Raw genomic sequence first — 14,688 nt, forward strand, 5'->3', positions numbered from 1 at the left:
TGGTCTAAGCCAGTGGTTCCCAAACCTTTTTGGCCTACCACTCCCTTTCCAGAAAAAATATTACTTAGCGCCCCCTGTCACATACTATCACCGCCTCCTTACTGTTATTCACCACCCCCAAATGCACCTGTGGCCATCACCGCCGCCCTGGATCGCTGCAGCACCCACCAGGGGGCAGTGGCACCCACTTTGGGAATCACTGGTCTAAGGCCATGGTGGTGAACCTATGGCACAGGTGTCAGAGGAGGCACTCAGAGCCCTCCCTGTGGGCACATGTACCATCACCCCAGCATAGAGTGCACCAGATTTCATTACTAGAAAACCAGTGGGCCAGAGGGCTGGGCTGCTCCCTTCCCCCTCTCCATGCATGTCTGAAGACATTTCTCATATCACCCACCCCTCTAAAAGGTTTGCCATCCCTGGGCTAGGGCATCAATTAGGTCCCTTTCATTGAAGGTTTCAGATGATTAATTATTGAGAATACTGTAGGGGAACCAGTTTGGGTAGAATTTGAATCCTTCAGAGATACCATAGAACCCCAAGATTCTGAGGTGCTGCAATTAGTGTATTTGTTATAAGAATTACTATTATATCCTTATAACCTAGGATCATTATTACTTCTATGTATCAAATAATATCACGGGCATCCTTTCCACATTGTGACTTTCCCCATAGTGGTTTTGATATATCACAAGTCGGCATAAGAATTTAAGTGGTAATTTTTTTGGGAAGTTTTGCAGAAGCTACAAACAACAGGCAAAGGCCAGCAGATGACACAGAAAAAGTTCAGAAACTCAGAAATCCATAAAATAGCCTATGACCAAATTCATATTTTACAATAAAATGCTATAAACACCTCATAAAAGAAAAAGAAAAAATTCAGAGTTCTTCTCTGGTAAGAGGGGAGGGCCAAAATATTTTACAGATTTTCCAAATGGGTAAGGGAAGAGGTGGGAGTTGGGGGGATGAGAGTACCCCTAACCCCTGTGATATAAAAGGGATACCTGTATATATCGAGATAAATATTTAATGGAAGAAAAAAATGTGAGGAGTACTAATGCTTAGAATAAGCTGAGGCTTACAAAGAAAGCTAAAGGTATTTTTCAAAAGAAATATTGCAGGTAAGTTGTGATAAGACCACTGCTCAGGAAGGAAGGTAAGATAATGGACAGAAGAGGGGAATCAGAGCTACAAAATTCTTTATTTTTGCTTCCTTTAAATGGGATAAAAAGGGAGCTAATAAGATTTTTAAAAATTTCCCCCAATTATTAGGCATTCATTTTCCCCCTCCTTCCCACTTCCCTTCATCCACTGGAAAAATAGAAGGAAAGAAAGAAGTTCAACATAGCGGAAGCAACATAGTTGCAAAATAGTTAAAGCAAAATAAATTTCTGCATTAGTCATGTACAAAAATGCATTTCTTATTCTGTATATTAATCTATCACCCCTTTGTTATGAGGAAGGTAGTGTCCATCATCTCGAACAAAATTCTCTCTGGAATCAAAGATGCTCCTTTAGTTCAATAATGATAAAATAGAAACCAAGGGGCATACTGCCTTATCAGAAACTGACATTATCGATCTTCTATTGTATTCTTATTTATTTTGTTATACTTATCCCAATTATATTTTCATCTGGATCAGGCCAATAGCAATAGAAGGTTTGACAGCTCTGCTTTACTGGATCAGAAAATTTTCAATCTTCCTGGATCACTGTTTTACAATAGTGATGTTAAAGTATAAATTGTTCTGCTGGTCCTGCATCATATTAAAAACTGATTAAATGGTCACATCCAAAGAGTAGTAACTAGAAACTTAGAAACTTAGGAGATTAGTATATAGAGACCTTGCACTTAACCTGTAAGCCTGTACTCTTTAACATTTTTATCAGTCTTGGGTAAATGCAAATATAATATGTTTATCAGACTTGTGGGATAACAGCCCTAAGAAGGATTATGGACAGTCACAATCCAAAGAGATCCAACAGAGGTATAAGATGAAGATCTTAAAATTTTCCAGTCATTATCTGCCATGTTCTCTGTAGATGGTAACCATGTAAGCAGAGCTAGACTACTTAGACAGTATTAGCCAAGAAATAAAATAATACTCAGAGGTTCAAATGTTAACTGCTGTGAATATACAAGTTATAAAAAGCTACCACCTTGTAGTAAAAGCTCAATTGATTTCACCTAAAAATAAGTTGACTATATAAAGTATCTTTGGTTAAAAGCATTTCATTCCTCCTCTTCCCCTGTGTCTCCATGCCATTTCTGGTAATCAAGGACAACTTTTGTTTCTCCTAATTACCAAAACCAAACAATTGACTATATTATTAAGAAAAGCATCTCTGGGAAATACATAAACAAATGACCATGGTTTATACTAACATCAAACTTTCACCAAAACACATCTTGTTTAGGAAATAAACTCTGGCAAAGTATTAAAAGGGAATTTCTACGTCATTATAATATCGAGAAAAGTATGAGACAGAAAATTTTATTTAATAACATGTTCAGTGCTTAACATTCAGTAGTTAAACTTTATTGTTTTGTTTTTCTACTTTAAGTGAAACTGGTGAAATGGGGAGAAGAAAAATGGATTTTTATTACAGAAATCCTAAATTTACTTTAGTACGCTGTCCTCATTTGAAATAAAGGGCACCTGGGACTTTCGACAACATGATGCAGGAAAGCTCTGCTTCCACCAGCTCTAACTCCCCAACTTAAACTCTATGATCGGCCTATCTTTTTCAGACAACTGAAACCTCTGGTTTCCAGGATTTGGACTAAATTCATCCCCAAAGGGTCCATGAGACTTTTGGGGGTATCTAATTCAGTGAGTAGGCAATCATTTAATAAGGGCAAATAAAACTTACTCATCTGAGTCAGTCAGACCATGTTTTCCATCAAGTTAGTAAATAGCTGCAGATGTCATCTGCTTCCCATAAAAGTCTCCATGTATAACACACTATACCCCTGCAAAGCTTATGGTTCTCTGTTAATTTTTCAGAACCATTGCTGGAGAAACATATGATAACTACATTTTTATTAAAGAAAGAAATATCCCTGCACTGCCTTCCCTCCACCAAAGGAAAAAAAAAAAAAAACAACACAAAAAACTGAAGGCTAGCAGTCCAGAAACTGTAAGTGCCAAAAATCTGCTGAATATCTGTTCACTCTATGTGCTGTCATTTTTATGGATTTGAGAAAAAGCATGAGCCTAGGGTGATAGGAACATAAGAAGGATGGTTCCAGAGTAGCACATGGACAGAAATACAAACAATTCATCCTGCTCACATGAATAGGCATGATGAGGGTCTCTAATGTTCTTTGGAAAACATTTCAGAAGAGATCTTGAGATAAAAATTGTGCCACCTGTATTTTTCCCCATTGCAATGCTTTCAATCTAGCTATGAGGCATCAGTTATAAGTAGATTTTCAGCCACTGAATCTAAGAACGCTTCAAATGAAGCACCCCAAAGCTCTGTATTTCCTTTTTGAATCCTGTTAGTTCAGGGGACTTTCTTTAATTCTATGCATCTCAATTTGCAGGCCTTGTATCTTTTTCTCTTTGCAGAAACTGGAGATGGAACTTGGCAGAGCTGAACCCTGGCACAGGTAGCTTATAAAAGCCAATGGAAAGACAGGCGGCTTTCTACCAAAGCCAGTTCCCTTAAATTTTATCCCATTTGGCTGCCCCATATGAGACAGTAGGGCAATTATGTGCTTTCTAGCAGCTTGGCAGATAATTTGTACAAATACAAGAGATGATTTTTCTTTCCTATAGTTAGTTAGACTGCAGTTTGATCTGATACTATCTCTAGGTCACAGCTGCAGTGATTGTTAGTGTTTATTGTGGCACACATTTTCCAGAGGGCCTTAGAAAAATCAATCCTGGACAGATGTGGAGAATCATCAATTTCTGCTAGGCTCTAGAATTTTATGAGAGTATTTCCCTGCTATCTCCACTCATTAAGATATCTAATGAGAAAATAAACACTGTTGAGTTAAGTGCTATGTCTTCCATAAAGCCTAGCAAGTAACATCAGCCTAAAAGATGCTGCTGTTTTCTCCAAGAGAAAGTGCTGAGCTTAGAGTGAGGATAACGACACTTTTATTAGTCAGGAAAATCTACTCTAGCCTTAAAGCAACTTATTATTGGTATGTCAGAATTTTAGCCCTATCAATGGCAAGAGTCTAGGCAGCACAGTAAAGAGTAAGTAGCCCTGGGCTGGGTTCTTGAAGTCCAGCTCTGATACTTCCTCACTGTGGGATTCTGGGTGAGTCACTCAACTCTGAGGAAGTCACTTAACTGCTGCCTGCCTCAGTTTCCTCAACTGCAAAAGGGAAATAGCACCTATCACTTAGAGTGGTGGTGGGGATCAAATGAGATATCTGTAAAGTGATTAGCACATTGCTTGGCACATAGTGGGCACTTAATCACTGCTTGTTCCCTTCCCCTTCCCAAGTAACATGAGCCTCAAATGAGTAGAACTACCAAACAGCTGGCAGCCTGCAGTTTTGCAATGGCTATGGACAGATGGACAGTCCAAAATCACAGGTCTCAAATTGCAACACTAACTTAATCAGAGATTTCCTGTTGATTTTATATCAGTCTTTCATACAGGTGCAGAGGACTTACACTTCTGGCAGTCTCAGAAAGAACTGATTTATAAACTATAAGGGCAGCTTCTCACTTTCCATAAACAGGTTATAGAATTAATTACAATAGTATGTACACCAACTCTGCATATGGGACCAGCTCTGCTTTTGGAACCTAATGCAATCTAAAAACGGGGGGAAAAGGGCAAATAATTTTCAACTAAGTTAATTTAGATGAATGAATCAGATAACATAACTTGGAACAGATCCCATCAAAATCACTTTTACCCACTAGTGAAACTCTCCCCAACACAGCAGATATTGAGGGCTGAGGGTTGGCTATATTTTGAAAAGTACAAGAAAAATATTGGCTCATGCTACTTTATTACCAGGTCTAATCCCTAATACTGTGATAACTCAATTAATGGACCTGCTGGGAATAAGCTCCTTAATAATGAAATTGGTCAATTAAAGAAAAAAAAAGAAAAGATGGAGGAGATGACATTCTCAATTTTTTAAATCATAAGGGACGTGTATTTATATCAATGGCTCAGAGACCAGGTCCCCACTAAGCTGTTCATATATCCAGCCTTGCCAGACAAAAATACCTTAATGCCTCTCTTAATATTTATGCATAGCTCAAGGTGAAGAGGCAGAACCAAGGCAAACCTGATGAGTTGCCAAGTTTGTCCTACAAGGTATGGATGGTTTCATTGCTGTCTTTATGCCCTTGCCCAGGGCTGGCACAGAGCTGCTCTCAATAAATACTTGCTGATTGCCTGATGGGCTCAGTATTTCTAACCTCCATGTTTCCCTTCAGTAATTATTCAATTCAAAAATCATTTATCCATGGGGGCAGCTGGGTAGCTCAGTGGATTGAGAGTCAGGCCTAGAGACGGGAGGTCCTAGGTTCAAATCCGGCCTCAGACACTTCCTAGCTGTGTGACCCTGGGCAAGTCACTTGACCCCCATTGCCTACCCTTACCACTCTTCCACCTATAAGTCAATACACAGAAGTTAAGGGTTTAAAATTAAAAAAATTTTAAAAATTTAAAAAAAAATCATTTATCCAGCATCAATTGCAGGTTGGAAGCAATAAAGAGGAAAATGGTTAAATTCCTGCCCTTGGGGAGCTTATATTCAAGAAGAGAAAAGGGAAGCACACAAATAACTGAGGTAAAAATGAAAAGGTGGTTAAGCATCAGTCAAAGGGCAAGGCACTGTGCCAAGCAGTGATGATAGAAAGATAGATAGGAAATCACTCTATCCTCGAGGAATTCTCTTGGAGAAGAAGGTGTCAGAGACAGGATCTGAACCTAGATCTTCAAACCCAGGTCCGTCTGGTTGCCATATTGGACATTCTACCTATTCTGCATCTGGATGGTGCAGTGGCTACAGTGCTGAGCCTGGAGTCAAGAAGTTGTTTAGTCATTTCAGTCATATCTGACTCTTTGTGACCCTATTTGGGGTGTTCTTGACAGAGATACTAGAGTGTTTGCTATCTCCTTCTCTGGATAATTTGACAGATGGGGAAACTGAGGCAAAAAGGGTTAAATGTCTTGCCCAGGGTCATATAACTAGTAAGTATCTGAAGCCAGATTTGAACGCAGGAAGAGGAGTCTTCTTAATTCCAGGCTCAGCACTCTATCTACTGTGTCATCTAGCTGCCCTCAGGAAGACTTGAATTCAAATATGATCTCAGACATTGATTAGCTATGTGAGCCTAGGCAAATCACTTAACTTCTCTTTGCCTCAGTTTCCTCAGGTATAAAATGGAGTTAATAATTGTACCTTTTTCCTAGGGTTGTTGTGAGAATTAACTGAAAAAAAAAAGTTAGAGCACTAGGCACAGTGCCTGGCACAAAATTAAAACTACATAAACATTATTATTATGCCACAAAGTTAAAAAGGAAGTTAGGAGAAAGAGAAGATTTGGGGAAGGAGTAGAAGGGGAGAGGATATAAGTTCCATTTTGAGTATGTTAATATTGAGTTGGTTCAATCAATTCAACATCACAAACCTTCATTAGACACTTACTATATACTGTACCAGGCAGTTTGCTAAGAATGAGAAATAAAAGACAAAAACAAGGAGTCCCTGCCCTCAAGGGACTACTTAATGTTTTCGCCTACTTAATGTTTCTTCACCTCCAGGTGGAGACATCCAGAAGACAGCTGGAAATGCAGGGACTATGGTAGTGTCCTCTCCTCTCTTTAAGCAGTCAGAATCCTTCTAACTCTCTAACCCAGTGGTTCCCAGACTTTTTTGGCCTACTGCCCCCTTTCCAGAAAAAATATTACTTGACCCCCTGGAAATTAATTTTTTAGAATTCTAATAGTAATTAATAGGAAAGATAAATGCACCTGTGGCCATCACCGCCTCCCTGGATCGCTGCAGCACCCACCAGGGGTGGTAGCACCCACTTTGGAAATCACTGCCCTAACCTCCTTTCTCCATTAACATTCAATGCAGTCACTACTATTCATTTCTACTCAGAATTATATGATCGCACATTGATCATACATACAAGCACTAAATCTGACAGAAGAGGAAACAGAGGGTATGTTAGTAGCCATTGAGATTCCTCTTTGGAACTCTTTTATGATCCACATCTTTTCTTATTGGAAAGCATTATAGTCTTATTGGAAAACTTTAAGTTCTCAGCAAACCAACAGTTAAGAGGTTAACAAAAGACTGAAATTAAGCAAAAAGCTGCCTGGGCTCTGAATCTGTTTCTAGACAGTCAAGGCCAAATCTAAGTAAAACCTCCTCCAGCAGGGGCTTTCCTCCTGAGAAAATATTCCCAGACCGAGTCACCCAGCTGCCCCTGGAACATACATCTTCTCACAGAATTTAGCATGGAAAAAGGTTTTAACCAATGTTTGATTGATTTTTCATGAACAAATTTGATCATTATAATTTTTCATTTCCATTATTGTAGTCATTATGCGTATTATTTTCTTGGTCCTACTTTCTTCACTCTTCATCAGTTTGTAAATTTTCCAAAGCTTCTTTCAATTGTTCATTTTCACAGAGCATAAATACATTATTGGGCTATAATTTGTTTAGTCCTTCCTCAACAGATGGCACTATTCAATGAACCCTAATCAAGATCTAAAAATGAGTTTAATCTCCTTTGTTTTTAGGAACAATCTAAGTAGGTTGTCTCTTTACTCTGTATCCTATCTCTTTACTCTGCCCTGAAAGAAAATATCTTTCCATCTATTTTGTTTCCAGTTTTTTGGCTACAATAAAAGTACTGTTATAAATATTCTGATGTGTGTATATATATATATATAAAATCTTTCTTTTTCTGCCTTTGCACCTTCTTTGGGTCTATGCCCAGCAACCAGATCTTAGGATAACAGAGATATTTTTGACCCTATTTTAGCATAATTAGTTTTCCAGAATAACCGGACTAATTCACAGCTTCACCAACAATGCATCAGTGTGCTTGACTCTCTGTGGCCCATCTAACATTAATGATGTCTATCTTTTAATTTCTGCCCATTTGTTTGGTATGAAGTGAAATCTCAGAGTTGTTTTTCCTTATTAGAATTTTGCATCATTCTTTCATATGGCTGCTAAGTTTACCATTTTTCTTTGGAGAACTGCTTATTTACATCTTTGGACTTGGCTGCATGGAAATGAGACAGTCTCATAAATTTGAGTTAGCTCCTTTGGATTTAGGTTGATAGTTTCACTATAAACTGAATCTTCCTACTCAGTGAAATATTAGCTTTTTATAGCTCTCATTCTTAATGTGGAATGAAACACCTGATTTAATTCTTGTTTAGAAGAATTTCAGACTCTGGCTAAAAGTGTAGGAATGTAAGTAAGGAATAAAGGAAAAGTATGGATTGTCTTTAGGAGGAAAGGAGGAGAATTCAGATACAAGCCCTTGGTGGGGAAAGATTCTGGAAGGAGAGGAGGACCTTGGGAGTTGACTGTTGTAAGTGTCACTCCTGAGCTAGCTTTCCACTGAGCTGGAAGCTGGATCTTTGCTCTGGCATCCTTTGGAAGAACTAATTTTGTGCAAAGATTAGGGATTCCTGGGTTGAAGATTTGCCTTGGAGCAGACTGTCTTTTCCCTGGAGTACAGAGATTCACTTATTTGAGAGCTACCAGTCAGAGATCCACTTGGCTAAGGTAATCTCAAGGGTTTGTCACCTGGGACTTTGAGTTACCTAGGAAGCCAACCCCAGGCTCCTTCTCCTTCTCCTTCTTAAAGACAATTTGGGGTAGTTAGATTAGTAGATAGATAGCATTTGGGTTTTAAGTAAGAGCAGAGAGTGGATAGGCAGGGCCTATAGAAGAAAGGATGCGCAACCTCTTGCTAGGTGAGTAGAAGTTAGGAGGAGTTTAGATCTTTAGTTTTAGGATCCTTCCTACCCTTTCTCTTTACCCAAATTAACAAAATTAACTTGGTTTCAAAAGCACAAGTTGTGCTTTGCTGGTCCTGGGGAGGTCTCTAGGTGGGTGTTTGTCATCTCCCATCCATGTAGGCCTTTCCAAAACAATCTACCTCCTTTTTGAGGAAGGATCTTATTTCAAAAGAATGGGAAGATTTTTTTCTTTCTGGTCCGGAAAAGGAAACAGGATACACCTATTTAGAAGGTTGCTCCTAAAAACAAAGGAGATCAAACCCATTTTTAGGTCTTGATTAGGGTTCATTGAACAGTGTCAAAAGGCAGCATCTATAATCTCTCTCAAAGCTAAATGATTCCTGATATACTTCAACAGATAAGATCCAGACTATGGCTCCAGACTATGTCCTGACCCTAAAAGCTGTTAAGACTGGAGGAATTTGTGATTGAAAAATCTGAAGCTAACACTTCCCTTGGTACCTACTACTTGGTGGGTTCTATTCCTTGAGGTACACCTTTTTACAACTTCCCTACATGAGTTCCATCAAGTCAGTGGCACCCCCCTCCTCTCTTTATGCCCTAAGACTCCAGGATACCTAGTAAGAGATTATATATATATATATACATATATATATATATTATACCAAGATATGTATCTAGGAGTCTTAAAGCACAGGGAGAAGAGGTAGTTCTGTTGTCCTGACAGAACTCCTAACTTAAATGCTTCCCAGTCTAAGGTCTATGAAGTCTATGTAATTAACAAAGTAATGAGTATCTGCCATTTATCTTTCCTTTATTCAATTCACTAATAAAACTGCTAAAAGCATGGTGTCACACGTAGATTCTTGGTGTATTCCACCAGTGACCTCTTTTTAAACTGACATTAAATGATTAATACCTACTTTTTGGGTCCAGATATTTAAATAGTTTCAAATTCATTTAAATATACTATGGTCTAGCCCAAATATCAATAGGTTGAGTCAAATCATTTGCTAAAATATAAGTCAATTATATCTATTGCATGTCCCTCACCTAACAATCTAATAAGCCTCCAAAAAATGGAAATGAGTCTGTGGTCTGACTTTTTATTTGTTTAGGCCATGCTAACTTTCTGTGATCACCATTTCCCTTTCTAAATGTTTACTAACTAATCTTCTAAAATTATCATCTGGAATTTTGCCAGGAATCAAAATCTAACTCAGTGAGTGTCCTGTGTGCACAATTCTATTCTATAACCTTTTTTGAAAATCAGGAGAACATTTGCCTTTCTGCAGTCTTGTGGTCCTTCTCCCTTTCTTTATGATCAAAGTCAATTCACAGTCAATACTTCAGAAATCACATCTGCCAATCTACCAGGACTTGGGCCCTTGAATTCTGCAAGAGAAGCTCTATGCTCTCCTACCAACACTCTAGTTACCTTTCCTATCATCTCCCTATTAGCAACTTTTTAACCTATCATAGTCAAAACAGGCTTTTCTTTGGCATGGAAAACAAAAGTAAAGTAAGAGTTGAGTTGTTCTACCTTCTTTTGGCTATCTGTTGACATTATTTTGTTCCAACTGAGCTAAAAAAAAGAACTCTACTCTTTTTTTTTTTTTTTTTTTTTTGTCCTTAACTGTGCTCTTCCAGGGTTTTGGCACCTCTGACACTGCTCCTAGTAGATATAGTCATAACTCTAATAAGATGCTAGATTTGATTTTAGGAAGATCTGAATTCAAATTCTGCCTCAGAGACTTCCTTCCTGTGTGATTTTGGGCAAGTCCCTTAACTTCATTCAGCCTCAGTTCCTTCATCTATAAAATGGAGAGAATAATACCCCTTTCCTCACAGGGTTGTTTTGAGAATCAAATGAGTTAACATATGAAATGTACTTTCCAAACCTTAAAGACTTAGCTTTCTCACCAAGGAATAAATCTTTTCCAGTTAAATACTGTAGACAATAATCTTGATTCATAAATAACTCTGAATAAAACAAACAATTTTAAGCAAGAAATGAAACAACTTGCAGTATTCTCTCAAATCCTTAAAATGCCTAGCAGTACAGAGATGTCACGTTTTCGAACACATCTCCTTAAAAACACATTTGTTCAGGAGTTTGAACATGCCACAGTGCCAATTCCTGAGTACTGGACAATGTTAATACTAAACATCTGTGAATTCAATTTCCTAAAATTAAAAAAAAAATGCCCCTGGATTTTGTAATTAAGCAATTAAAAAACACAACACCCTGAAGTTTTCACTTAAAATGCTTTTTCTTTTGCCAATTTTTGCTCTCCTGTCCTCTCCCCTAATTTTCCTGATATTACACAGTACCTCACAGGTTTCCTTTCTCGAAGTAATTCTTCCAAGCTCCTTTCGCAGTGTTCTGCTACCACCACCAGTCTCTCTGATTAAAGCAAAACAAAATCCAATGTTACATTTGGTTAACACAACATCTCATTAGCTAAGAAATAAACCACACAGAGAGACCATGAGCATACCCTATTAATTAAAATATTAACATTTTTTCAAAGAGTTTAGAGGTTCCTATATAGATTTTTACAGTTCACCTTCAATGATACATGTATAACCAAGTGGAATTGCTTATCACCTTCAGGAGGGGAGAGGAAAGAACAGGAGGAGGGGAATCATGAATCATGTAACATGGGAAAATATTCTAAATTTTTAAAAAAGCTTAAAAAGATCAGTTCATCTTGACATTAATATGGCTAATAATAAATTGCATGAAAAAGAAATGTATAAAATTGAATTATTTGATGTTCCTGAATTGATCAAATGAAAGGCAAGGAGCTCAATTTACCAAAACATTCTCATATTCAGTATAAAAAGTACTGGATTTTTAATTAAAAAATTAGTACTAAACTTTGAACATACTTATTTTTAAAGATTTTCTTTTTCAAAGTACCCAGTGGTAGATGAATACAAATGGAATCCGGCAGAATTCTACCATTAAAATGAAAGTCTGATGCTTCGTGATTGGAAATAGCTTCTTAGATGATATAAAGTTTCATGCACGTATGAGTTTGCACCTATACCTAGGTGGCTTTCCAGCTATTCTACAAGGATGGGAGTCTTATTTCCTCCAAGATTTCAAGGTAACATTGCGACAGATCACTTCCCTCCTTTTATCCTCCTCCCACACTCAAGTCATTAGAACTCAGAAAAATACATATTTAAGAAGTCTTTCCTGAAGATATGAGAATGAAAATGAATTTACAAGATTCAAGGACTTCTACATCTAAGAAATATGTTTACTCTCTTAATTAGGTTACCTGGGGGCAGCTGGGTAGCTCAGTGGATTGAGAGCCAGGCCTAGAGATGGGAGGTCCTAGGTTCAAATCTGGTCTCAGACACTTCCCAGCTGTGTGACCCTGGGCAAGTCACTTGACCCCCATTGCCTACCCTTACCACTCTTCCACCTATAAGTCAATACACGGTATTGACTCCAAGATGGAAGGTAAGGGTTTAAAAAAAAAAATTAGGCTACCCTAAGGCTACAGATGACCCCTAGGGATAAGAATAGGAATGGAAAAGAAGAACAGAAGAACTGGCTAAATCCAGTATTAAAATGATCAAATAATAGTTGTCAAATAGGCTGTAATTAATAATCATTGGCTTCAAGTAGGAAATGTGAAGAATACTGGAAAGGAGAAAATTCATTTTCTAAAGGAAAAATTGAGGCAAAACTATGAATTTGAATCAACTGAATGTAAATATGAATTTAAGGCAGAAAGAGCAACTTTAAGATGAACCTCAAAATCCAGAAATGGTGTGGCTCATTCTGACCAGCATCCATAAGATGAAGAAAGATATGTATCCACTAGTCCTAGAGAGATACAACCATTACTTCAGACCTTTATTTCCTTTTGCCTGGACTATGCCAATAGCCTAATTGCTCTCCTTGCTTCAAATTTCTCCTGTTTCACCTCCACCCCTGAGAAATCAAAACTCCTACATCACAGGTCTCCTACTGGCACCTGGATATAATGTAGACTCTTCTACTTGACACAACTCTCTTCACAATGAAGCTTCAATCTTTCTAAACATTCCTCCCCTCAAATACTCTATGTTGCTGCCAAACCAGCCTTTGTGCAATTCTTCTGAAAGAATGTTCCATTTACCTTCTCTGCACCTTTGTACAGGTTACTACTGCTCAGTCAGAAATGGGGATTCCTCTGTATCTTGGCTTCTTAGAATCTCCCATTTCCTTCAAAATGAGTTCTGAAGTGCCATTCTCTAAATGAGATCATTCCTGATCTCCACAGTTGCCTGTGCTTCATCCTCAAAATTAACTTACATTTATTTCACATATATATTTCATATAACAGGAGTCACATATTTTATATATCATTCATATTATGTATTATAGGATATTTTGCTTCCAATCACAGAATGTTCCACTGTTGTCTTTGTATCCCTAATGACTGTAAGGATGGGATTTGTGCAAGGAGGATGGGACAAAAGGAACCAGAGAAAGAGTGGCTGACAGTTGGTGATAGTTACTGATGGTTGAGACCAGAGAGAATTCTGGGAAATTCTCTAGAGGAGGAAGGGGAGAAGAGGTCTTCTGGTGGAGGTCTGAGAGAGGGAAGAGGAGAACAACCCAGCTCGGATCCAGTCCTGAGGGCTTCCTGAGGATCTTTCTTTGGACATTGAAACCCGGATTCCCTGGCCAAAGATTCCATCACATTTCACCCAGCAAGACTTCAATAATCGAGTGAGCTAAGTTTTTGGACTCCACTTTGGGAGCAATCTCTAAGTCTCCTTCTTCCATTACCCAACCTTGCTGAGATACCCTTTCAGTCAAACCTTACAATTATAGAAAGGGATAGAAATAGAAAAACAGAAGGAGAAGGAGTGGGGAAAGAAGCTTAGGAGTGGGAACCCCAAAGGTTCCCACTCGAGTGACGGACCCCATAGAAATAGAGAAGAGGGCACCCCAAATCCCTCTGCCCTTCACCCCTTTCCCCAATCCCTGAATTGTGAATAAAAGCCATTCATTAGTCAGATAGTGTTCCAAAGTGCCTGAAAGACCACAAGGGAGAGGGGAACCACAGCTTGGTCTGGCTGCCTCCATCTTGAAGCCAGATCACTCTCTGTGAAGTTGACTGACCTCGGTGGGGGTGGAGGTGGGGGTGGGGAGGCTTGTGTGAACCCTGTCCTTATTCAGAATTGAATTGGGGTACCACATACCTCATCTTATATGGAAGCCTCGCTCCCAACTCCTCTGGAGCAGCACAACCATCCAGGGGTCACCCAGTTTCAGGGTGACACCCCCTCGAAGTCTCCCAGTGTATAATTGGTGGGAGGGGAAAGCTAAAAGAGAGTCTCACCACATAGACCCTCTCTCTCTCCCTTCTATCAAACACTGGCTACTGGCTCTTTTTAGCCAGCTTAGGTAAAGTACCTAAATAATTCTGGAAAAAAAAAAAAAAGGCCTCTGTTTGAACCAGATGGCAGCCATTTTTCTCCTATCTATAGCATAGCAAAGAGGACAAACTTAGCAAAGAAAATTTAAAGGCACAGTACCACAGAAGCATTAGACGTAATTAATATGAAGCCATCACAACCATACCCTGTTTACACAGACTCTGATGACGAAGAGGAAATGAAAAGACTATATTGAGAAACAAATGATAAGGAAATTGCAACATGCAAAATACCAGTAACAACAGATTTAAACTTAAAATCCTCAACACTTAATGACATGATTGTTCCAGA

At 38.5% G+C, this 14,688-nt stretch overlaps 1 protein-coding gene across 1 annotated transcript in view; it reads right to left on the reverse strand.

Annotated features, from left to right (window-relative positions):
• Positions 1-14,688, reverse strand: part of TBCK (TBC1 domain containing kinase) — a 262,360-nt gene that overhangs the window by 225,933 nt on the left and 21,739 nt on the right. The window contains exon 3 of the mRNA XM_044681636.1: positions 11,281-11,353. Coding sequence (XP_044537571.1) covers positions 11,281-11,353 — 73 coding nt within the window. The remainder of the gene's footprint in view (positions 1-11,280; positions 11,354-14,688) is intronic.

This window comes from Gracilinanus agilis, chromosome 6, assembly GCF_016433145.1.
Source record: "Gracilinanus agilis isolate LMUSP501 chromosome 6, AgileGrace, whole genome shotgun sequence".
NCBI lineage: Eukaryota > Metazoa > Chordata > Mammalia > Didelphimorphia > Didelphidae > Gracilinanus > Gracilinanus agilis.